General features: G+C 36.0%; 2 protein-coding genes across 4 annotated transcripts; one reads left to right on the top strand and one right to left on the bottom strand.

Moving 5' to 3' along the window:
- Window positions 1–352: 352 nt before the first annotated feature.
- LOC129564836 (general transcriptional corepressor trfA) lies at window positions 353–26169 on the top strand. 3 transcript variants are annotated; one of them, XM_055439008.1, is made up of 9 exons: window positions 353–1467; window positions 7142–7689; window positions 19329–19640; window positions 19768–20006; window positions 20072–20298; window positions 20395–20477; window positions 23487–23831; window positions 25246–25439; window positions 25521–26169. In XM_055439008.1, exons 2-9 carry the CDS (start codon window positions 7514–7516, stop codon window positions 25631–25633), a joined length of 1689 nt encoding a protein of 562 aa, XP_055294983.1. In that variant the 5' UTR covers window positions 353–1467; window positions 7142–7513; the 3' UTR covers window positions 25634–26169. The 3 variants fall into 3 exon arrangements, with proteins under 3 accessions (XP_055294983.1, XP_055294980.1, XP_055294981.1); XM_055439005.1 differs by lacking the exon at window positions 23487–23831 and adding an exon at window positions 21528–22625 and having other exon boundaries at window positions 372–1467; XM_055439006.1 differs by lacking the exons at window positions 353–1467; window positions 23487–23831 and adding exons at window positions 1483–3831; window positions 21528–22625.
- On the bottom strand, window positions 18423–19047 carry LOC129564841 (uncharacterized). Its single transcript, XM_055439013.1, has 2 exons — window positions 18690–19047; window positions 18423–18615 (listed from the first exon to the last, which is right to left on the bottom strand). The coding sequence occupies exons 1-2, from the start codon at window positions 18969–18971 to the stop codon at window positions 18478–18480; spliced, it is 420 nt and encodes a 139-aa protein (XP_055294988.1). The 5' UTR covers window positions 18972–19047; the 3' UTR covers window positions 18423–18477.

Raw genomic sequence — 26169 nt, 5'->3', positions numbered from 1 at the left:
CAGCATTTCAAGGTAGAAAATTGAAAATGATGAAAAAAATTCATTTAAAATTTAAAAATATATATTAAAAAACCGAAAAAGAAGAAGAAAAATTAATGTCGAACCTTTCTATAAATGCCTACATCGAATCAACAGTGTCCGTTTCAACGCAATAAAGCCCAACTGTCAGATGGTTGCGCACCATGTGTTGGTCTCTGTCGCTCTGCCACTGTACAGTACACAATATCTAGAAATTCGTCTATTCAATTGACATTCACAATGAACGCATACAAATGCAAAGGCAATATTTGCTGTGATACGACGAACCACAAGCGCACAACTACACAAAGGATTTTTTTCTGTGTGTTTCGTTGTCTTCTTCTTCTCTCTTTGGATTCAATTGCGAGCGAGAGAGAGTGAGTGGTGTATGTAGCCTAGAGAATTTTTTTCCACCGAGATGATTTTTCATTAGTTTAAACGTATTGAAGCTTGTTTGGTCGTGCTGTCAATATATTTCGTTCATTCTCTAGCCATATTCCTTTAAAACAACTCAAGTTTTTTGGTTGCGATGGAGGAGAATGCTCGATAATTTTTTTCTGTGCTTGAACAACAAATTGATGTGATTCGTTAATTTTGGTTTATAATTCTGGAATTGTGCAAAAATGAATACAGTGAATATTTGATGGTGTTTTTTCTTTTTTTTCTGATGTACAGTTTCGAGTGTGTATACGCGTATTCATTTCGCGTTTACATTTTTCTGACACTCACACACAAAGTGGTGACATAGCAAAGCAGAAAAAAAAGACGAAACGAAACAGACTTTCATTAATTAAAGAGCAATACACAGAAAACAAAAAAAAATATTTATGAAATTTGACGCATGAGAAACAAAAATTAACCAAGAATTAATGAGCATTTGACGAGAGAGAAGAAAAGAAAATTCGGTGCAATTTTGTGAATGAACGAAAACGAAGACTGCGTGTGTGTTATTGGTCATCATCATGTTTCTGGTGTTGTTGGCACTGTGCATTTAAATGCCACACAGTGATAGTGTGTTGTAGTTCGCCTCTTGCATTGTTTTGCTACTTTATTTGCATTTCGTTTTGCATGCACATGAGCAACACACAACAACAACGAAACGAAAAGGGAAATAAAACTCAAGAAAAACTGCAATTATTAAGGAGTTTGTAAAATCACACACGTGTTTTGTGTTTAGCACCAAAGTGTAAATATATTCAAAGAAATCGTGCCGAAGGGAAATATACGAGCCGAGCAGAAAGAGACGCCAGCAGGAAAGAAAAAAAACCATGTGGTTCAATACGCATAATATTTCCTGAGCAACAACAATTACATAAAAATTGACGACGACTTTTTTTTTGCTGCGTGTTTGGCGTTGTCAACCGACATATATACAACGATAGACGCACACTAACATAAGGCGTTTTGGGACGGTTTTCCTCTATTTTGTGCACAATTTAATTAACAAAAGTGAGTCGATTCATCAGTCATGTAGTTGATATTGAAATGAAAAGTCGGTGCAGTTTGCCTGGCAACATTTCTCATTTATGGCTTTTTTTCCCTATCGAATTAAAATAAAATTCCGCGCAACTTTTTCTTTCTGTTTCTCACGAACGAAAGTAATTTGCCTAGCTTATTATTTTGTATATCAATTGTGTAATTGAATTAGTCGATGTGTTTGTGTATATTATTTTATTTAGTGGCCCGTGTGCTACTCGTTTCGTTTTTTTCACTGTTTTTTGTTTGTTTGTTTGTTGTTCCGCATTCAACGGTCGTCGTTTCAGTTCCGTGCATTTAATTGATTTATGTTTGTTTACAAATTAATGGGTAGCTCTCTCTCTCTCAGATGATGTATGCACACCGAGTGTAATTTCAATGTACTGCACATTTCGTCTCATCATTCTAAACACGAAACCCAACGACCGACCACAACAACAGCAACAACAGCAACAACAACAACAACAACAACAGCAACAACAGTAACAACAACAACTACGAAATCTATGACGACGAATAAAAAGTCTTTCTTATAGGAAAAACACATTCAAAAACAAGAATTTCATATCACAGATCCGCTTTTGAATTTTAATCAAAAACGAGAAGTGCCATGTGATGGAAAGAGAGATATATTTATGTTCGTATTTTCTCATTCATCATCATCTACGCGTTCTGTTCTATTCGTCTATCTTCCTTTTTTCGTGTGTGATTCTACCTCGGTAATAAGAAAAAACAGGCATACAAAGCGAACAAAAACCATCGCTTCACACTGGTTTTAGAAAATAATGGTTGACGTATGTCGATTGAATGGCTGCCAAATACACACATTTAGATCCATTGAAATAAGCCCAAAAGGATGTTTTAATTAAAGCAACGCTTGATCGGAGCTGGTTTTTTTCTGTATCATTCGTGTGTGTGTGTCTGTATTTGTGAAGTTGAAATAGATAACCAAAAGCGATTTACAACGTTTGTTGTCCCAGCTACGCTACGATTAAATGTTCGTGGCTGCAATCTTGTCCATACGCGATGATTTGATATGAACGCCGCAGCATTCTCTCTCTGCTGCTAAATGAAAACACAGCGGAATTTGATTGCTGATTCGGAATCTGGGGCGTATTATTGTTAACTCGATTGATATTCATGCATTGTTATTTGCAGTGTTGTTTTTTTTATGGCCCAATCTATGCATCCGTTCTATTGATGCCGAAAAAAAAGGTTAAACAAAAAAATCGCTTACAATGCCAAGTCAATATGTACACACATGTGGTTTTGATAATGATGATTTAGAGGGAAAAAATTATTATCTAAAAACATTTGTTTGTTCACACTCCAAATCGAATGAATGTGACAAAATAATTCACTTTTAGATTTCATGATATAAGGCCGTGAATCATTTAGATACTTTAGAAAATAGCGCACGGTGTTCAGTGAACGACATGCAGACGTCACACAAGACCCAACAGATAATTGCAATGCGAATGCGTCATTATTATTATGATGCGTGGGCCCAACTGAACGTACCGCAATGAGGTGGTGTGTTTTTTTCCCTCCCAGTCTGTCTATTTGCCAATATAATTAAAAATATCTAATCATTTTATGTGCATTTCGAGGCACTGCTTTTTTATGGCATGTGACAACACACACGGCACACACACACTCATCACATGTCCGATTCACTCTTCAGCCTTGGCAAGTATTTCAATATATTTATCTATTTATTGCGACCTACCAGTTTCAAGATAACGACAACGACGACGACGAATGACAAACGAACTGAAAAAAAATAATAATGAAGAAACAATCAACATGCTGGTTCTATTAAGACAATGAATAATTTTACATACATTAACATTAACTCGAATCAATTGTAGCATTTTGGTTTTGATTTCTTGGAAAAATACGAGGTGCGCGCGCCTGTTGCATAAAATGTTGATAATTTTTGTGGCGAAAAAAAAGCGGAGACAGACAAGTTGTGTTCAAGATTGTGTGATTGAGTTCTAGTGAAGTGCTAGAATATTAAATGAACAGATAGCGAGAGACAGAGAGACTAGCAAAATTGATGTGATTTTATTTCGAGTGAACATTCGTGTTGGAACAATGAAAGTAGCGAGAACCAGTTGTCTGAAGTTTGATGTTGTTTTACGTGTACTGTAACAGTTTTCATGTTGTACGTGAATAAGCTGAAGCGAATTTCACATCGCCATTCATGCATATAAGCTGGTTGCCGTTGTTGCTGCTGCAGATTCGCTTTTCTCTTTCTTTTTTCTCTATTTTGCCCGCGTTTTCTTGTAAACCATTACAGCATATGTGTGCAATAAGCTGAAAATCGTACCAAAAGTGTGTATAAGTTGAAAATCGTGACTGATATTTTCCAATTTGTATATGGAAAAAAACTAATTCATATGGTATTTTATTTAAAAATGCTGGTCCCACAATATATCTATTCTCCGTTTTTTTTTTCTTCATCGGTTTGTTCGCACATTAGATTGATAGTATCAATAAAATATCAGCCCAAGAATATCGTTTAAATATCATGTATAACTTTTTATGGACAAATGATATACGTATTATTGACAGCTGAACATGGAAAATGAGGAAAATAAGCCAATGCCCCGATTTGATCATTATTTGTGCTTTTTTTTTGCTTGGTCTGTCGCTCTATAATAATAATTCACTCCATCCATGTACTACTGACTATGGGTATATTCTTAAAGAAGAACGGAACGAAACGAACAACTGACGCGTTTCGATCTAGACTAATGGACGCTAAGGAAATTGCGTTGCGTTTACATTCTGATTTTGTTGTGTGCTTATGCGATGTGTGCACACATATATTCAATCTATTGATAGACACACTAAATTCACATCATCATCTGCATATATATGCATTGAAGCAATCAATGAATAATGACGATGGAAAATAGGTGAAACAGTTTTCGATGAAAATCAATACATAAACACACACACACACACACACACACACACACACACACACACACAATTTCCATCTAAGTTGTTTCTATTTTTCCACAAAATGCTATTTTTGTAATGTATTCAACTATGAAAAGTTGGTTATTTTGAGATTGAGCGCAATAGAATCGAAATGACGACAATCATTTGGATATTTGTGGCGTATTTTATGTGTCCAATTGTCGCTGTTTCCATATTAATTCCAATCAAATCAATGTGTATTTTAAGCTATGGCCGAACAAATCTATGTGGCAGCTCAATCAAGTGATGAAATCGAACTATTACAGTTTTGCTTCGAAATTATTAGTTCAAACCTCTCGTATTGATGAGCAGCAAAACTGAAAAGAACAAGAAACAATACACATATTGACCATATGACATATTTGGAATATAATAGAACGGTGAATATGTATGTCATTAGGAACTTCCGTAGAAACATGTGCGACAAATAATCTCTGGTTGGATATTGTTTATCATGCTTTAGCAAGTTTCGAATTCGAGAAGGAAAAAAAACAATTAATATGGGTATATTGTAGCCGGGTGGCCACCCACATTGAGTATTTTGCGTCAATGACGCGTCAATAGTTGAACAAACAATAAAAAAAGAGTCCGTAATTTATTGTTGATACTCTTGAAAACTTGGCTCACTTAAGCAATTTGATATTTGGCTTAACGTGGCCAATGGTCTACGCGATGGCTTTCGTTTTTATTTTTATCAAATTTCAATCAAGACCTTGAAATGCGACGACTTTTTCTGCCAGCCAAGTCACTTTGGCAACAAGAATAAATGAACCGATACAAAAAGCATGACTTTATTCCCAGTGTCCGTGGCGGGCTTGTGCACATACCACCACCACCACACAGTATGGCGAATAGAGCAAGAATTGTTGGTTTTCCAAACTATTACGACTTTACGTAATACAATAGCAATCTATGTACAGCGATGCTGTACATTGTACAAACATAATTGATTTATATGAGCATTTTGCAGCAATGGTTTGGCGTCGTCATGACCTTTCAACCTACCTTCGATTTATTATCAAGAAATGAACCACCGAGGAAGTAGAATTTTCATTTTCCAATCACCTTCCGTCCATGATTGATGTTGCGATCAAATGGCATTCGGTCAGTCGAACGAATCACGTGCAAATGCAAAAGAGACGCAAAACCATTTCGACGTGTGTGAGCAATAATAAATGAAAAGTTATTTGCATTTCCGACATAATTTTTCGTGTGCAAAACTCCCCTATGATCATGAACACAATTTAATTGCGAATTTTTCCATTTGAATGTATGTGCCCACGTGCTAATTTATTTTAAATGCTTTGTTTCTGCACTCTTCATTCCGATTCGGCCGGTATAATGGGTATGCACACACGGCCTGCTCCGCCCGCTGTGTTCGTACATCAAACGAATGGCAAATAAAAGTAACACTTGCCGTGAAAAATGAGGTTCAAAGTTTTGTTTGAATCGAAACTATCGCGGCATGCTCAACTCATTGCTCATTGCACACTGTATGTGGATGGTTTAAATGGCAACCGCGCAAAGCGAAGCGTAAAGACGCAATATGAACTCATGAGCAATGAAGACGTCGTCGAATCAGAATAACGTGGAAATTCCGAGCAGCAAAAAAAAAAGTAAATCTAGAATACGAAACGAGAACGAATCAAAAGAGAAAGAGCACGTATTTCGAATGGGCGATATCGTTAGGAAAAGTGGAAGTAGCTCGTTTTCTAACAACAGTTCATTCACATCACATATAAACTAAGTGTTTGACCAGAGCGCTGAACAGATGTACAGATTTTATTTTAAAAAAAAAGTGCGTCGAAACGCGGCGACAGCCACACACCGTTTTTTGCTCGCGGTTTTCTATATACGCGTTCTGTTCTCTCTTGCCAAGAGAGAGAGATACTCGAGCATCGCAATCTCACTGTGTTATATATCAGTACTTGACCCACTTAATTTCATCACATAGAACGTACACTTTATTTTGTGTGTTCCGTGTATTGTGCACACACAATATTGTTATTTCTTTTTCATTCCAACATATATAAACAATTTAAAGCTAATAAAAATGTGATGTTTTCCATCTGTTCAACTGATTTACATTTTTTTTTTTTGGAATGTGTTGCTTTCGTTCTTTGTCTCGACAACATCGAAATGAATATGGTCAACAACGCAGCACCAATTTCGTTTCTCAAATCTTTCACAATTTCTGTTTGTTTCATAGTTCCGTTCTCTTCATTTGCGTAAATAATTTAATGCTGGTTTTTTAATCTCGTATGGAAAGAAAAAAAAACAATGGAAGTTGGCTATTTTTGTATGTCGGTTACGAGATGGGTTAAGGTTGTGTCCAATATTGTCCATCGTTGTAACGTTCATAGAGTTTATGTAGTTGATGCTCGTGGCCAGTAGACCAAGTAGTAGTAGTAAATGGAAGATGCTATCTCGTTCGCATTTTTTCGTAAACCAAAACGAAAGTCTATCCGAATTATGCTGACTAATACAATTCAGATCGAAATGAGTCAATATGTTTCTGTGCTACATGGCTTCCGGCCAAAATTCTCTTGAAATATGACTGCTTTCTCTAGAGAATTATGTTTATATATTTTCTTTTCATATTCCGAAAAATTTCGATTAGATAGAGGACTTAATATTGAATCATGTTTCGTTCCAGGAATGCTACAGACCTTCATTCACGCTCGCCGACAACGACCTAAGTGTATCAGACTTTATTTTTGGATTTGAAACGTTGCTATCGCAACACTAGCATCTAATCAACTGACAACAACAAACATTTTGCTGAAAGTGACGAGCCTAACAATTTGAACGAAAGAAAAACGAAAACATTCTTCGAACCGCTTAGACGGTGTTGACAGCAAACCAAAAAATTATACAAGAGAATGAATTAAGCGACTGAAAATAGAAATTCCGAAAACGAATCCAATTATATCCAAAACACGGTGAATTTTCAGAATTGCAAATTTGATTTGAAAAAAAAAATAAGGAAAACATTTCACTGATTTCGTTCGTTGATAAAATTGTGTGGATGACATTGATCGGGCCTGGCGCTCCAGGTATGGCATTCATGATGAAAAAGAAGAAATATAAATTTTCCGTCGAACTAAATCTGGAGGAATTGGTTGAAGTGCCATTTGTGAATGCCGTTCTATTTGCAAAAATTCGATTGCTCGACGGTGGATCGTTTCAGGAGTACAGCAGCCGGTGAGTAAACACATACTGATTTTTTGTTTTTTCATTCATTATGAAGTGATTTGCGATAATGTCGAACTTTGTTATGGAAAATAATGGAACCCTTGGTATTTTTATCGAATGGCAATAAAATAGTTCATAAATCATCGAGTGTCAAGTCAAACCGTGACTAACCTTAGCAACACTTGAAAATTAGCTTGAGTCACGCTTATAAATAACCAAAAAAAGAAAAAATCACCAAAGGGTCATTTTCGTCGTTTTGTTTTCCGGTGGTTTTTTTTGTGTGCGCCTATTTTTAGCAATGTTTTCACACCTTCTAATTGAGAGCCACGTTTCCAACGAAGTTCCTCGTTTTGGAATTCTGTCTATCGTGCTAAGTGCCGCGCTAAAAACAGTTAAAAGAGCACTTATCACCGTCGATAAAAAGCATTCGTGCACCATTCAATATCTGATTCGATAATCCACTTCGTTTTGATAATTAAAAGAGCAATTTTGCAAAAAAAAAGCAACCACAAATCGCGATGACGTCCGACAACAAATGTGTTAATCGACATTCGATGTTTACACCGGATTTTGATGTCGTTTCAAAGCCACGCAATCACTTTGAATATTTAAGCGAGCAAATTCTTTTAAATGCTATGTTAAATGCATTCCATTCGGGAATAGTGTGCTGTTTAGCGTACCCCACATTATATCAATAGAGATATCTGATGCGGAAACTATCTACGTTGTTCCTATCCTGCACGTGATTAGCTGTGCCATTTTTTCATTTAAAATTTCTTTTTCTGACTGATTAGAGAGCACGAGAGAGAGAGGGGGGAAGATAGAAAGAGAAGAAAAAAATCGCTCAAAAACATCCGCCTCCTTGAACAGCCACAATTAAAATGTACGGCTGTAATTTAGTACAACAATAAATTGAAACTTTTTTTCTCTTCAACTTTTTGTGGCACTATCTTTTTTCGCATGCTTTTCGCGTTTTTGTTTTTGTGTTTTTTCCCAATAAAATTTTCCTAAGCAAATGTAGCCACGTGTTTCGTTTGCTTTTTTCTAATACTTGACTTGTTTATAAATATTTATCAGTTTGCAAGTAATTGTGATGTAATTGCCCAGAAAATTGTGTGCTGGAGCGATGCTTTGCAAAGAAACAGAAAAAAATCACGGGAGATAAAATATCAGTGAAAATAAAAATAAAGATAGGCGAAATGTTTACAGAGCTGAGTAGACAGCGATGCTTGTGGTTGTCCTTGACCTTAAGCCAAACCTCTCATATACACACAAACAAATCAAATGTGGAATTTAAAATTCGCAACACTTACTGTGTGTATCAACGATCGACATTCAACATCCGTGTATACGAAACGAATCGGTTTTTTTCGCTCATGTGCAAAACATACAAAATTGTATTTCGATTTCAATAAAATGTATCATGGAAAATGTGCTGATTAAAGTGGACACAGTAGCTCTAAGTGACTTCTTGCTCGTACGGGCCTTTAATTTATTATTTTTATTCTTCATTCATTTGAGCTGTGTGTAAACAGTAACGTTTCGTTTTACCACTGTTGGCTTTAAATCATGATGAAATTTATTGCTTTACTCTGGAGCAGATTCGCCGGAATTTCAAGCTAATGATTTCTTAATTAGTGCGTTTCGATAATTAAATGTTTTCGAAGGCAATTATAATGGGTGCGAAATAGAAAATGGCGAATGCGTATCTGAAAAAAAAAACAGATCAAAAGAGGTAATAAAACGTATTTAAAATAAATCGAAATCGTTCTCGGAACGATTTTCGCTTGAACTCGTAAATTCATTTTCAATATCACATTCGGTCAAACACAGTATTGTTCGCTTGAAATCCAATTGTTGCAAAAAAAAAATCGTAATTACCTGGATTAACCTTGACGCTGACTCAAGCACACACACACACACACACACACACACAACACATGCCTGTTCATCGTGAAATGACTCGAACATTTTCAAATGCGCTAAATAATAAAATTTCAATCAATTTCGAGTCAAATGTACGCCATTGACTTTTTGGCACATGATCAACTGGATGTTCCCCCATCGAAAATTTATTGGCTTTTTCTCAGCCGTTCGAAAGTGCAAAGTGAACGAAAAACAGATGCAAAGACAGATAAGGAGAACTCAAATAAATTTGACGCCATGGCATCGAATGAAGAGAAGTTAATCAAATCAAAATCTGAAAGGAATCAAGAAGAAAAAGAAGACGACAAAGAAAAAAAATTCACATTTGAAACATCATGGTTTTTTACCCAAAATCAAACGCGTTGTGTTATTTTTGGTGGAACAAAAGTTACCGCACACACAAATTAGTGGTGTTGAATTTTATCAATCAAATGTGAAATGTTTCTATTTCGCTGTTGAAAAACTTCTGGCAAAATACACTGACAAGCTGCTGCTCAAATTCAATTAAATTATAGACAAGTTTTTGGTTTTGGTATCGCGTGCAAACTAATCACGACAGCAAAAAAACAACCACACACACATACACACTGTGTCGCGGACGAGCAGTTTAAACCAGAAACGCGATGGCAACATGAACGAACAGCAGTAGAAAATATTGTGTATTTTGCTTTTATGAGCCAAATGACGGCATGTAGCAGCAGGCTTACATTCCCATTGCTTGTAAGCGAGTCGATTTAGTCTGGTGACATTGCTGCTTATTTTTTAATGCCATTTATTTGGCTGTGAAGAGAGAAATGGCGCGGCGGCCCGTATGTTTTTTTATTGTCATTCTTTTTTACGATCTCGAACTAGTTAGTGTTGGACGCTATGAAACTGGTTGACGATCTATCTTATTGTTGGCGAGATTCAATTGCCAAACGAAGGCATTGCATTCGAGAGCTGGTATTTTTATGTATGGATACTGGTTTTTTTTCTGTTTATCTCAAGATAGCACTTTTTATTCCTTCGTCGGTTTCATACACTTGAACAGCAGCAACTGTGAGCGCACGAGAATTCATTGAGATAGACTATCTGAGATAGTAAATCTATTTTATCGAGTACACCAGGAGAGCGATTAATTGTAGGGGCCTATTGATTCGTTAACAACTCCGTCGAATTGGTGTACATGGTGTGCGCTCATACTGCAGACGAATGTACATTGAGTGAATGCAGCGCGCACAAAGTGAAAAGACCTTGACAAGGTTGAAAATGTTTGCGCTAACACAACAAGAGACAGAGACGGAGAGAAGACAAAAAAGAGCACCGCGCGCACTAAGAAATGAGAGACCGTGTTTCTGTGGTTGGCTTCAATGTGTTTCAGTTGTTGTTGCTGCTTTTTTTTATCTGTTTTGTCACTTCTTTCTTCACATTCATGTTTTTCTACTCTATCTATCTCTCGAGTGTGAAGCTACTGTGAGCCAATTTTACCCATGAATTAGTTCAGACCGATATGCATATATCGAACGAATGGTGGTCGGTCGAAACACGAGCCATTCAGTAATGTTACGTGTGCTTGTGTGAGTGTTTGTATCTCGGCGGTGTCACTTTTTGTGATTTGTTTATCAATGTAACAACCACGGGTGCCTGTTCAAGGTGCACAACGACGTCCACACATGCATTCAAAACATAACACTTTCAATCGTATTGTTAACCACAATGCGTAACGTAGCGAAAACAACAACAGAAAAACATCTAAAGTTTGTTTTGTTTTCTTTCGTGCGAACCTTATTCGTTTGTGAACAGAGATTTGCGCACATTCCACGAAGCCGTATGAATAAAATACGTCGAGCTCTAGACATAAACACAAGAACTTTGAGAAATTGAATCGATTTTTTTACAGCCGACTACAGTGAAAATACAACACGCATAAATGCCTATCATTCACACACGGGCGAAAGTTAAGGTGTCGTGTGACTATTTTATTTTCTATTCAGTTTTGCTTCCCATCAAATGGAATTACATTCCACCGCTCATCAACTCTGTAGATGTAATCGGAATTTGATGTCGATGACGGTGTCGTCGATGTTGCCGTTGATGTTGATGTTGCTGTTGTAGGACGTAGCAAAATAGAAAATATTTGCCCACTATTACTAACCGTGCGCTAGGCAAACCTATCGAACGGCATATGTTGTTTTCATAAACTCCGTTTTGTGTGGTAACGACGGCAGGTGTTCCGAATGTTAGTTTACTGCATAATTAACGTCAACGTCGCCCATAAATGTCAAAAAATGAGGGCTATTAATTTATATCAATAGCCACGGATCAAGGGTGGATTTGGACATGGATCGATTGTACTCACGTAAGCTTTATGTGTTAAGCACATGGTATATGACACCCAATGGGATACTGAAATCGATTCATTCATTATTTTTTGACAAATTTCCAATTCAGACTCACTCACTGAGCGAAGCCTGCGAGTTATTCACTCCCGTAATATAAACCGACATACATCATAATCGAAATTGCCAGTAATTTTCCCCTCTAAATTTTGCGTGCAATCTCATCCGAATACAAATTCGCTCATTTCGTAGCCTATCATCAAATCAATTAAATGTGTTTAGTCGATAGTCTTTCTCCATCAAAATCAAACCATCTTCATTGTGTAAATGAGCTTGGCTCATCAAGCGTAAAGTATTTTTAGGCTTTCATTTAACCTCCATTTAATTGGAGTCAATAATTGATGATAGCCGATTCCTTAGAATTCAGTTTACTTGCGCGACTACTCCAAACAACTACAAAATTCTAGTTTATAATTCATTCGAAACACGAAGAGCTATCGATCGCCGTTTTTCTTTCTATTGTTTTTTCTATTTGTTTTGCGAATATTCTCGCCGAATGGCGAAAGCGAAATGGGTAATAAATCAGTTTAAATCATCACACCATAAATGAGCGGCTATTGTTTTGTATTAGGCCATTTAAATCTTTCGCAACTCAATCGGTTGCTGTTGACTAATGATCAGATTCAGAATTTTATTCGAAAGAAACCACGAAAACTTGATTTGAAATAGAAAAAGAACGAATGACCATAAATACACGTATGTATTTTTGCATCTCTTGTTCAATGGTGGGAAAAGATCAAACTCCAGTTGAATGATGATCTCAATTTCGACCGAAATTGAACTCAAATTAACGATTCTCTTGAGAAAACAGAGCCAATGAATAATTCAAATATGCCAGAATGCTCATGATTTCATTTGGATAACCGACAGGATTCTTGTCTGCAGTGCAAATTTGAACGAGAAAAAACCAACAACGCTCAAATGAAAAAACTCTATATTTGCATCTGTATGAATATAACTCAGGCTCGAAATATATTTTACAGATATATTTTTGGAATCAGCAAGTCAAAATAATTCGATGTGCAAATAAAATATTGACTCGCTCAAAAGAAGGAGAAAATATCAACGAAACCAAGCCAACCGATTTGTTTTCATGCATGAATAATTGGAATTTTCGGCTTCTAAAATTCGCAAGAAAAAGAATAACGTGCAACTAATTTTAATGGCTGTTTGAGTAATAGACTTTGCCGATGTTAATGAAAAAAAAAATTGTGTCTTTGAAAACCGACAAAACAACATTCTGCGAATCTCGCCATAATATTTATACACTCACGCCAAGTGCACAGAAAAAATCAGGATAAAAGCTTTAATTAAATAAAATAAAAAGCTTAATTAAACACACGTACGGCGTCGATTAGAGAGGAAAAAAAGAAACACATCATCGGGATATTTATAAAGATGAATCTACTATGATGTGTAACAAAACTCGTGCGCAGCGAAAAGAGACATACACATATCACAACGTAGCGTCATTCGGAATGTTTAACTGCTGTTCAAATACAATTCACTCGTAAATCCATATCTCGCGGGCGCTCGTGGTTTGCTTTGTTTGTATATCAAAATGCTGAAAGGCTTGAATAATATTTAGTAGTCTCACTTACATTTCCGCATCAACAAATTTTTTTTTCTAGATATACCATACCATGAAAAGCATTTATGGTACATTTGGCTTCTCTTTCTTCTGTCGTAGTCGAAAAAAATGCAAATAGTAGAATCATAATATTTTTTTTTTCAATTTCAAATGGGCAATGCGCCAACTGTACCGATTCAATCACAATTGTATCAACAGAGAGGGGAGAAAATAGTGTTTGGTGTAAATAATTTGGGTTTGTATTCTTGGCAACCCGTGAGTTTGAGTCATTGTGTGTGCAGTGCAACGTTCGATTTTATTTACTTTAGTGTGATTATAATCATATTCTGATATAAACACACAGCTCAGTACAGCTGTACTACCCGAATTCAATGTTTTTCCTCATCAAATGCTGACTCACCACTCGAAATAACCTCAAATAATTCTTATTTCTTAAATTTGTGAAATTCTTACTCATAAATTGAAATCAAAATAATCTGTTAATTATCTTGAATTTTGATTTCTTCAGAAAAAGCAGCGAAATAAAAGATTTTTCGTTATAAAAAAATGATGCAAGACCTGTTATGCGCCAAGTGAATGTACGGTTTATAGTTGTCGTATGTTAACAGATCGTTGACCATTTTTGCATGCTATAATCGACAAAATGCGATTAATACCATGACATTCATATTTAGTCGTCACTTGAAACGCTCAAATCAACTTCGGAGACGACAAAGTTTGATCAAAACTGAAATGTCGTAATGTCATATCAAACCATCTAACCGAAACCAACAAATATTTATTTCTGATAATGTGTACGTGTGGCTTTTTTTTTCTTTCTGCACGAATTGTTTTCATTATTTATTGCTGATTAATCACTATTTTATCAATTTTGTTTTGTTTTGGGTCAATAATACATGTTGATAATGTTTGAACGATTTACTATTTGAACTTTGATTTCGACGAACGCTTTCATTTGCCATGTTTCCAGATTTTTCTGAATCATAGCTGTTATTCAACAGCGCGTCGGTTAGATTTTCCGACTTGCATAGAGTCAGAATTGGTTTAGAAATCATTTCCAAAGGAGAGAAAAAAATGTAACCCGTTATCATTGGATGTTCACCGATTGTGTGATACTCCAGGCAAATGATTATTATAAAATTCAACCGTAAATGACGGCAGATGATCGCTATTCATTAATTTCATTTTAGATTGGCGCTCATAAACACGCTGACGTATGAAAACAATTGCGCGAATTGAGGAACAAATCGGTTTTATCTGCTTTGGAATTCGTTTGATTCGACGAAATGATGATATACGGAACAAACGGATCGTTGTGTTTCATTGGAAAGGTTTTAGTTGAATACACACTAGCGGAAAATCAATTCTATGAAATTTCATTTGCGCGAAAGCAGCCATGATACGACAAACTTTATTGCAATTTTATCACAAAAAATATTTATGGTATTTAATACTGTCGTGGCATGAGTTCAAAAATGGCAAAAAGCGATAAAAACACATTCGTTTCCTCGCCGGTTTTTGTCAATCCGGACATTTGAGCAACAACAGCCAAAGGTGTTTGTCAACGGAATAACCTTTTCTAGCCAACTGCACGTTAAAGTGAATGTGACTTGTGTGTCGCATTCGCAAAAAAAAAAACTTAGCAGGTACACAGCTATAGATACATTTCATCATAGCACCTTGCGCACTCAATGAAAATACTCAATTTATTGGAATTGCGCTTTCAACAGCAACGACGACGACATCGACATCGACAGCAGCATCAATTGAACAATTCGCATTGAATGCATTCACACACAAAGCATTTTCTCTTCGCCGTACTCTTGCTTTCATTGTGAATTGCAAGCGTTTTCATTGAATTTTTTTCGCGAAAATCGTCTCAATTGACTCACGGTGAAATGGAGAGAAAAATGAAAAGTATTTGATGATGCGTTTTTTTCTTCTTCTTATTTCTCTCTAAAAATTCAACTCTCTGAAGCTAACATATCATGTATCAGAAGCATTACATTCCAATCGCGAACAGGCGAACTCTGCAAAAGAGCGTGCGCATGCATCTGAACAACGTGTGTGCACCGAGCAGCTGAATTGTACAGCTGGCTGAACAAGCGATGGCATCAAACTTTTGTGCAAAGGCAATTACAAAAGAGCGTGTGGATCGTATAAAATGCGCATATATCGTCGTGAAATTGAAAGTCTTGTGTGTGTGTATCCATATATCTTTTGTTTTTGTTTCATGATGAAATTACAAATATGTTGTTCCCATATCAAAATAAAAAACTTTGTCTTTTCAACGAACTTGAAAGACATTCAAGTCGAGCAATACAATGTATGTTATGAGTTGTTTGTGTTTTTAAATTCTCTTATTAATAAAAAAAAACTGTTGTGTTTTCAATTAGAGAGAAAAGTTCCGATATCATTATTTTCGATCGGCCTGAATCCAATTTTTCAATATAAATATTTTAATAACAACTTCCCATGGAAGTGATCCAGAAAATGACTAACTCCAACGAATTGAGCGACTTTTCATCGTTTTTTTCCTCGTTTGAAAGAACAGCAACATCATCGAAGAGAAAAAGAGAGTAAAAAACAGTATACCGTTAGGAAAAACAAAATTTCAGTCCATCTACATTTTTATCAGTTTCTTGTTTGTTTCTGTTTGAAGAAGCGACCTTCGATGCCGATCAAACAAACGCTACACTAGCTAGCATTGACCGATTTCTTTAAATACAAAAACATAAATAAGAATACAATGAACAGAGAGAGATAATGATCCCGTTCACATTAAATCAACCATATAGTCCAACCGAATTCGGTGCAAAGAAAAAAGCGCAAAATTGTTTTGTTATTTTAATTGATTGAGGCGGACGATAGCTAAGTGATGTCGAAGCATCGATCGTCTCTTCGTCGAAAGTTTTTCATTCGAATCAATTGAATCGCATATTTAATTTGCTTGAGTGAATTTCATTATAGAGCCACGGCTTAATGGAGTCGACACAGCAATAACATTTCATCGAACGAAATATTCAATTAATAACATGACATATTTGACATGCCGCCGCTGTTGTCTGTTTTTCATCATCTGTTTCGTAGCGGCTGCGACGGTTGCCGTTGTTGTTGTTTTAATTATAACTAGAAAAAGCAAAAATCGAGCCGAACAATGCTGTAAAAAATTACGACCGAGCGAATAGTACTGGAAAAAAAATCGTCGAAAAATTATTTGCTGCTTACATTGTCATATAATTCAGAACAGATGATTCATTGACTGCTCATGACGATTGTTGCTTTCACATTTCATGCGAACTTTTGATTTTGTTCATTCTGATTATTATTGCAATCTAAATCAAAGTGTGTTCAAAGTATTCCCACTATCCTCTCTCTCTCTCTCTCTCTCTCTCTCTCTCTCTCTCTCTCTCTCTCTCTGTCTCTCTCTCTCTCTCTCTCTCTCTCTCTCTGTCGTCTTTTTTTTGCTCACTCTTTGACGAACCGTAAAGTAGACTGAAATGCACTTTGCAACATTACGTAAAGACGTATATATAAATTGGCGGCTCGTTTTGACTTATATGCCCTAACATGCAGCTCACTTGGTTGTTTTTTGTTGTTGTTTTTGTTGTTATGATTTTTTATTTGTTCGAGCACTTGAATGGTGAAATAGCCACATCGACACTATAAAATCTAAACTAGCAACAGGCAATCATTTCATTACGCATTAAGTGCATGTAATTGTTGCTTGTCCATATAATCTCATGTTTATTTTCTGCTTTTTTTTTCCTCTTTCATATGGGATTTTTTCTGTTTATATAATAAAAATGATCCAAATTTCTGTGTGTATTTAGTACAGACGAAAAAAAAAACGTCATGAACATTTTACGAACCGTTTTACAAGTGATCGGTTTTTATAATAGACGCTGACGTGTGTTCTTGTGTGTGAAACTGCGTTCTGTTTGGTTTGCATTCAGAAACGTCACTGAACTCACGTTTCGTCGTTTGATTTAAATCAATACGGACTCGCTTTGTGAATAGAGTGCACACTAAATTATCATGTCAAAACGAATGAAACCAACTAAGCACTTAAGATGTGTATATATCATTTCCTGCATCTGAAGAATCTGATTTCTTTTACGACCTACAAAAGGAACGACTTTTTCTCCTTCTATCAAACACAAAACATTTTATGCTCTTTGTTCGTGCTCGTGTAAGCGGATGAATTAAAATTGTTCGAGCAATCGAAGAACAACGCGTATAAATCATGTTTTGCTATGATTGACAACATCTGATATGGTGCGATGTATCGTTTAAAACCGACCAACAAGCATGGCGACGCGTGTAAATAGTACATCGTGTGGTATAACAGAGCGAATGATTTGTATGACTCGAGAACGACAGTTATGTATACATAGGCATTGTTTGAGTTATATTGGGATAGTCAAAAAAAGTGTTGAATTATCGAAAAGTCAAAAGTATTTTTATACACGAAATCAAACAATAGGCTATTTGTGGGTGTACGTGCGTGCACATCATCATAAGAAATATGATATACACAATGAATGAAAAAATTAACCTAATGAACATCGAAAATAAAAATCTTGTGACGATAAAAGAAAGGGGAAATTCACGCTAAACACTTCAACTAACCACTGAAACAAATCGAGACTAAATTTAAAAACTGGCGTCACTGGTCGATATACTGTTCATATACTATATGTAGATTCAAAGCACTCCAGTTCTTTCGAACGGATTCGCCAAATTGTTTGCGTCATATGCTGTAAGAATAGCCAATTACGGCTTTTCAGCAGCAACTGGCACGACGTAGAACTAAGTTCTATATTGGTATTATCATTTGTATTTTTCTCTTAAAACTAATCTAAATTAATATTTGTTGCTGTCTTCCATCATCATCTCTCTTCACTCGCACTCGTCGTTGTAGTCGCTATAGTTGTCACTGTGGTCGCTCTCCGATGATGATACTGATGTACTACTATCACTATGGTAGTCTTCGGTGAAACTATCAAAGTTACCAGGATAGCAATCAGCCAATGTGGTCTTGTGTTAAATGGAGTGGAAAATAAGAAAAATAAAATGAATAATTGTAAAGTGTCCTTTTTTCAATTAATTACCGGTTTTGGTATTAGACCACTGGCATTTGGATTGTTATGACGACGTTTGGTACGATGATAATTTTCGGTGGCACGTCTTCTTTCTTCATCCAATTCCAATCTTCGTCTTTTAGTTCGATCGTTTTGTCTTGTTGCCGGTTCAGTGAAATTTGTAGGCCGTGACACATCATATGTTCCAAGCAATAAAAACTCCATATACACAACCATTAATGAATAATTTAGCAGCAGTGTTCTACTGCGTTGTGTTTTTTTTCCTTCTGAATAATGGAAATCTTCAGTCATGTCATCAATAGTTCATCGTTGACCTCTCGCAATAAACTTTATGTTGAAATCACAACAGAAAAGTCGTAAAAAACACTAACGCCGATACGCTCCAAGAATAGGCGCTAGATGTTGTCAATGGTTGGTATGGACAATCAGTTTTACTGGCGCCTCCTACAATTTACATACAAGTTTAAGCATTTTATAGCAACTGTCGCTTTTGAACATGTTTTGTGTCTGACAAAAATTCCAAGAACCTACAAAACCGGAACAAATTCGATAAAAAATCGACAGCAAAATCACAAATCCAATTCTAATTTTATTCATCGTCGAATGGAATATTGATTAATTTTTGTTTCTGTTTCGTTTACTTTACAGTGAGGAGGTAAAAAATCATACAGTCAAATGGAATCAAAAGTTCGAAATTGTGTGCAAAATGTCGGCCAATGCGTCGACAGGGATATTGGATCCGTGCACAGTGCGAATATCGGTGCGGAAGGAGATTAAGGGTGGCCGTAGCTATCAAAAATTAGGCTTTATCGATTTAAATTTGGCCGAATTTGCTGGCTCCGGTCTGATATCACGGCGATGCTTACTCGAGGGATACGACACCCGACATCGACAAGACAATTCAATGCTGTGCGTTACTATTAAAATGCATATGCTCAGTGGTGATATTCTTTTTAAAGTGTATGTATTCCATTTGTGCATCGATTTCTGTAACATTTCATCATATATTTTGAAGTGTTGTAAATTTAATCAATTTTTATTGATCTTAACACAATTACTAAATTTTTCCTCCTGTTTTCTCATCCAGTCCAACGTCAGGTTTAAACAATAAAAAAATAACTTCGCGGGACGATTTAGGTAGTGATATAATAGTTGGTGTTGAAAATTCCCAATTACCTGGCACAACGATACCACGGACAACGGGCTGCATACCGTCAACAGCCAGTGTAAATACACTGCCCGGCCTGGTGGGTAGTGTACGAGATGATTCGTCAATAACGTCGGGTTCGTCTGGTTTTGGATCGCTACCAAAGAAAAAGAACGATGGTAACATTGCGGTTCAATTACAATGAATCTCCATTATTTTAAATGGTTTTATTTATTCCAATTAGACGGTATGTCATCGATGGTATCTTCCAATGTCACCGACTCAGGCATGTCGGAATCATCCGAACCGCTGAACACACTGCTGTCCGATTCGATAACATCTACAAACAATCATTTATCGCTACAGCAACTCTCTGGCAGTGGCGTTCAAACGCAACAATTGTCGACCGCAAATACGGGCAGCAGTGGTGTCGAGCAAGGTCACTCACGCAATTCGAGTAATACTAGTCAAGTGAGTGCTGCGGTTCCATAAGCAATTTTCACTTCATTTCCGCTTAAAATCTCATTTAAATTACTGATTGTTTTTTTTTCTCCGTCGGCGGTTTAGATGTCTAAAGGATCTGGTTATAGTAGTTTTTCGCAAAGTCAACACTCGAGGCAAAGTTCCGAAGGTGATTCAGGTCATACGAGGTAAATATTTCAATAGAATGCTAGCTTTTTTTCAGCCCAAACCAATAGAAGGAATTAAAAATTGAATAAAATGCTTGTTGCCCAGCATCACAGTTATAATACAACAACTACAACAATCGATGTAAATCGTGCACACCAATGCACCAATTTAAAACAAAATGAACAAACATTTGAACACCTTTGTAAATATATATACTAATTCTGTCTGTATGTGTGAGAATGTTAATGAGCTAACTGTAAATGCGCATTCGATGCCTATAAACATGAATTACATGAATTTTTATCACGACACAGATAATAACAATTTTAAACTCTTTCGAAACTGATCGAGTTTCTTCTTCCAAAGTCCACTTTTGACGAGGATTTTCTTTTCATATTTTGGGACGGTTTTTGGAATTCAATATACTAACTCCGTGGATCTCAAATGTCATTGCTTTAATATATAAACATACAATTCAGAGACGATGTGACCTCTGCTGGCGGCACAGTCGAAACGAAATATGATCATATTTTTTATGCTCAATGTTGGTTCGGTTGTTTGCCGGCTGTACAGATAGACTTCGCCAGCGCTAAGCTGAAGATCGTGACATCGCTAAGACATCAATGACATTCAAGACCCACGCCTAACTCAACAACTCCCTTTCAAAGGTGGTGATTTTTAACAGGCGATGGTGTGCGAATACAAAGTGAATCCTCTTCCTGAACACATTGTACAGAATATCTAAATCTAATCATATTATCGACCATAAATAAATAAAATAACCAGCTTAATCCATTCTGAACGCTCTTTTCAAATACCATTCAGCCGCCGCTCCATCCACTTAAACAAACCGAAATGCATTTGAGCATGCCCTATACGAAACCTTGACTTGCTATCTTTTGTGCGTTTTATTCGTTTTGTTTTGTTTGATTGATTTAAACTGTTTATTTCATATTTAATTCTTCTTCTTCTTTTTTGCGATATTTATTTTCTAATTTTAAACTACTTTACTTTAAAAATTCGGCAAAAAAAATTTATATAAAAAAAACAAACCCTGTATATTTCCAAAGGTGTCATCCGGTTTTTGCGAAATCGACACCAATAGCGAATCGTCTGTATCCGAAAACGTCGTTAAAATTAAAAATGCCAACAAGCCCTGAGTCAGACGGTGAAATTTATTTAACACCAAACACGTCCGTATCGATTGATGATGACAAAAAAGAGAATAATGTAATATTTGAGCATGTAAAACCGCCGCCACGTTCAAAGAACGGTTACCGAATCGATAAGATTCAGAGTATGAGTAGCATTGCGAATAATAATAACCATCGAAATTCGGCTGAAGATCGAGTAGAACAGCATGAGAAAACATTTGCTGGGCATGACGGACAAAATAGCTGTATCTTTCGTATGAATTCCCTTGGCAATTTGTCACAGTATGAACGTGATTTCGGCTCAACACCAAAGTCATTACTAAAACTCAAAGAAGAATTTGAAAACCGACGAGTTGCACTATTAGCGCAACGAAATTCGTTAAACAACTTGTTGAAGAACAACAACAACAATGCCAATGAGAAAAGCAACGGCAGTGATACGAATGGTCTATTCGCACGACGAATGTATCGAAAACGGTTTGGGATCGGTGATACCAAGTATATTGGTACGGAGAATGATACACCTGAATCGAAACAATACCATTTGAGTAAGATCAAATCGATGGGCACGATATCGGATTCGTTGTTGGTGAATGAACGCATCACATATGATCCATTTTTAACGCCAATGATACCACGCCGACATCCGGCCAGTTTGCATAGTTTCGAAGAAGAAGACATTCGAAATGATTTTAATAGTGATAGCGGCAGTTCCGATGAACAGGAAAACTTTTTACGCCATCAGCCCGATGAGCATGTGCGCTTTATGCACGAAAGTAATTTGTTGAAAAGTTCATTTGAACGTGGCTTTCGACGTAGCTACAATAAAAAACATGATCGTCCAGTGTCTACTACGGCAACGGGCCTACGACAATCAGATGGCTGCTTTAAAATGCCACTGCCAGTTGACAATAAGCAGTCGCATGCAATGAACAATGCAACGTCGGACAAACAACAAAAGAATCGATCGTCTGTACACAGTCTGCCCAGTGATGGAAAATTTGATGTTACTAGGTACGGATTGAAACGTTAGCTCGTAGTCATTCAGTATTTCCTCCTTCTCTTTCTATCCCCATTTCTCTCTATCTCTCTCACTCTGTATCTCATCTTGGAACAACGATTGAAAAAACTACAACAACAACAACCATACACAAAACACATGACATTTTGAAATCCATTCAAAAACGGTTTGCATTTCCTTTTTTCCACACGAGAAACGAAACACTAAACTCGCTCAAAACAATGTACAACAACAGCAAACAAACACAACAAAAAAACCATTCGATACCAGTGACAAAACATGATGCCATGCAAAAACCGAATACCTTTTACTGAACTTTATTCAATTTCTAAACTGTTTTTTGGTTTTCGTTTTCTTTTTTTTTGTTTTGATTTGATTTTGTTCGATTGACGTTTGATACTTTTGTTTTAAAATTCCTTTGTTTTGGGTTTTTATTTGCTTTAGAAATTTTTCTTTGGTCGAGTCAATGTTTCAAAAGATGATAAATAACAAATATTAACGCTAAATTTTGATTTGTTCAATTTATTATTGAAATCGACAATTTATACTTCGAAAAAAAAAAATGTATTTCATCGTGTCCCAACGGTATTTCGGACTCATTCCGAAACAAATAACCGCGTGAATTGCATACAGACACTAAATCGCATATTCACTCTCATTGACATTCACCAGCACATCCATTTTTTTTAACTATATTAATTCATTCATACCAATTTAAACTAAATAACTCATCTCTATTTTTTTCTTTCACATTTTCTTTTTTTCCGTGTGTTTTCATATTCTGTGTCCATATATTGTATGTGTGAACGAATCAAAAATTGTTGCAAACTAATAAAAAAAACACTAAACGCTAGAAACATAAGTGGGTTGCATCGCCGACTGTTGGATGGTAGTTCACGTCAATTGGCCGTTGTCAATGCAACCACCAGTCCAGAAGAAAATCAATGCAATTTAAGTGAACAGGTGGCTGTTGCTGCTGCCTCAGCTACCACCACCACCGTTGTAACCACAACAATCGTATCAAATTCGACGTCATCGTTGGGATCAAATCCATCTTCATCAATGTCAGCTACCTGCAATAGTGCCAATTCACAATCGATCAATTCAAACGCAACGACTACATTGCTGGCGTCCACTTCAACATACCCAATGGTCGCGCCATCATCATGCTTAGTGATCCGACGACCAAGTGCTAACATGTTCGTCTGCTCTTTTTTTAACAAACACTTTTCTTTTCAACGGTTCTTTTTTTTTACTATGGAATTTTCCCAATTTGTTGCATGATTTCCAATAGATTCGTTTTGATTGCTCGCTTAGAGAGTTTTCATTTAATTTTTCACAATAATTGGCTAATATTCTTTCGATACGTTTACTGATGGATGATGTTATGTGTTATTTTCCTTCGAATGAATTTCGTTCATCAAGGGTTTTTTATTTTTCAAAGCAAACCAACTTGGGTTGAAATTGGCTTTAACCAAACATGGTCAAGCTGTTACCAGCATCCTGATGGACATCAACACTTTTCTAGTTTTTGCTAAAAATTTCCTTTCCAAAGCCTTCCAACGCCAAAGACTCAATATTGAGCCATTCATATGGAATATGAATAGAATATTCATGGATTATAACATCCAGAAAAAAATGACGTTTCTCCTTAATTTTGTCGACATGGAATTTGAAACCTTCGAATGAAGGTCAATTCAAGTAACAATGTTGAAGGAGGAGGACACTTACAAATTGGATCAGCCTTGAAATGTATTTTCAGTCTTGTGCACACATTGTATCGCACATTTGCTGTCAAAGAATTCGAGAGAGAAAACATGACTTTCGAAAGATTTTGTTGCTGGATTCTTGTTTGGCAGCGAACAGTTTTGGCTTTTGATGTATGAAATAAACGTCCGATCAAATTATTATGTGCAAACACATAACACGTCGATTTTTCTGTTTTTTTTTCTTTGTTCATGTTATGATTGAAAATATATAATTCGTTTTTGTAGTTATTTATGTGTTATTCATCCAAACCACTTTTACCTCATAATTGTGCCGTTTTCATTTATCAATCAGCTATTAAGCGCTTATGAACGCAATGAAAAGGGAAAATAGCTGTTTTTTATCAATTGAATTTTTATATACACGCGTAACACGTACTTTTTTGGTCTTAAACTCACGATAGTAAAAAGCAAATTGATTGCAATAACATCTGAAAAAAACTGCATGAATTCGATGTTATGTTGTAATGTGATAATTTCAGTTAACACTTCGATTCGCTTTACTAATTCCAGTTCAGTTTGGTATTTAAGTTTTTTCTTCTTCTTCTTTGTTGTTATGTTTGCATGCATCTTAGAGATATAATTCATGTTTCTTTCTTCAAATAATTGAAAAGTCGTAAATGTTTTTGTTGTTGTTGTTGGTTTTTCAATTTTTTTCGTTTTCAATTTCAATTATAATTGATGATTATCAATTAAATTGAATTGATTTTTATGTTGTTTCATAGATCAAACGATATTTTGTTCAGTAGAGATCCAACAGATGCTTGATTGATTCCATCATTGATGGAATCGTTTAGATAAAATATAACTAATTGAATTGTGTTTGTTTCTTTTTGGGTAAAAGTAGAAATCCGAGTGCAGGTTCACTTGTCAGTGAGACTGGTTCGCTGGACCGTATGAAAGCAGCGGCGGAAAGAAGGAAGAAAGGTTTAGACGATAGTGTGACTACAGTGTCGGGACGTGTCGAAGGCACACGAGTCAATCCAGATTCATTGATTGACGAACTGCTGAAAAATACCAAATTAGATCAAGTTGGAGAAGGTGAGAGCGCTTTTGAAACAGCTTTTTATTCCTTGACCTTAAAATGAACAATGGACTTAAACAATGTTCCTTCAATTTTAGGCGGCGGCGGACTGCAATTGTACATCGCAAGTGATGGAACTGCATCACTGGGCAATCACAATGAGGTAAAAAAGATGTCTGGCACCGTATTGAGAGTGATCAATCCAAGATAGTAGCATTCAGCATGAAATTTGCAGCCACTGCGACTCTGGTCAATCCCATTTTGACATCCATTTTATGCGGTGCATGAGAGACAATGCAACAAATTATTCAACAATAAATGAGAAGAAAATATTTGAAGAAAAAAAAATTAACAAAACAAAAAGAAATCAATTTGATGTGCGTTTTCCGAGTTCCAGCTGTTGATAAAATTTAGAAATCTCACACACATTCGATTCGAAGAAAAAAAAGAAGAAGAAAAAGTTATTTTGAAACAAAATGTAATTATAGTAGATAATTACTGCAGCAAATTGTAGCTGGCACAAAACCAAATCTTAAACGAGCGTTAATGATACATTGTATGGACAATTTTCATTGTATTTTATTTTTGTTTATTTGTTTGTTTTATTTACAAAACCAAACTTAAGTTCGATGGAAAATTTATACAAACACACATACACACATGAGATGAGGTGAATCAAATAAATTGTGCACGCATTTGAACTGTTTTTATGCGATTGACACACACAATTGAACGTATAATTTTGAA

Source organism: Sitodiplosis mosellana, unplaced genomic scaffold (genome assembly GCF_009176505.1).
Source record: "Sitodiplosis mosellana isolate CC-2019 unplaced genomic scaffold, AAFC_SMos_1.0 Smas_scaffold_2, whole genome shotgun sequence".
Classification (NCBI taxonomy): domain Eukaryota; kingdom Metazoa; phylum Arthropoda; class Insecta; order Diptera; family Cecidomyiidae; genus Sitodiplosis; species Sitodiplosis mosellana.
Note: the sequence above shows the minus strand (reverse complement) of the source record. Positions and strands in the feature narration are given on the sequence as shown.

What these genes read in the sequence shown, in the direction of transcription:
- LOC129564841 (XM_055439013.1), bottom strand. Translation starts at nt 18,971, where the DNA reads ATGACTGAAGATTTCCATTATTCAGAAGGAAAAAAAACACAACGCAGT. An exon ending in GTGGTCTAATACCAAAACCG is followed by an intron (nt 18,616 to 18,689) that starts GTAATTAATTGA and finishes ATTTAACACAAG; the next exon opens with ACCACATTGGCTGATTGCTA.
- LOC129564836 (XM_055439005.1), top strand. Translation starts at nt 7,514, where the DNA reads ATGACATTGATCGGGCCTGGCGCTCCAGGTATGGCATTCATGATGAAA. An exon ending in ATTCGAGTAATACTAGTCAA is followed by an intron (nt 20,299 to 20,394) that starts GTGAGTGCTGCG and finishes TCGGCGGTTTAG; the next exon opens with ATGTCTAAAGGATCTGGTTA. An exon ending in GGAAAATTTGATGTTACTAG is followed by an intron (nt 22,626 to 25,245) that starts GTACGGATTGAA and finishes GGGTAAAAGTAG; the next exon opens with AAATCCGAGTGCAGGTTCAC.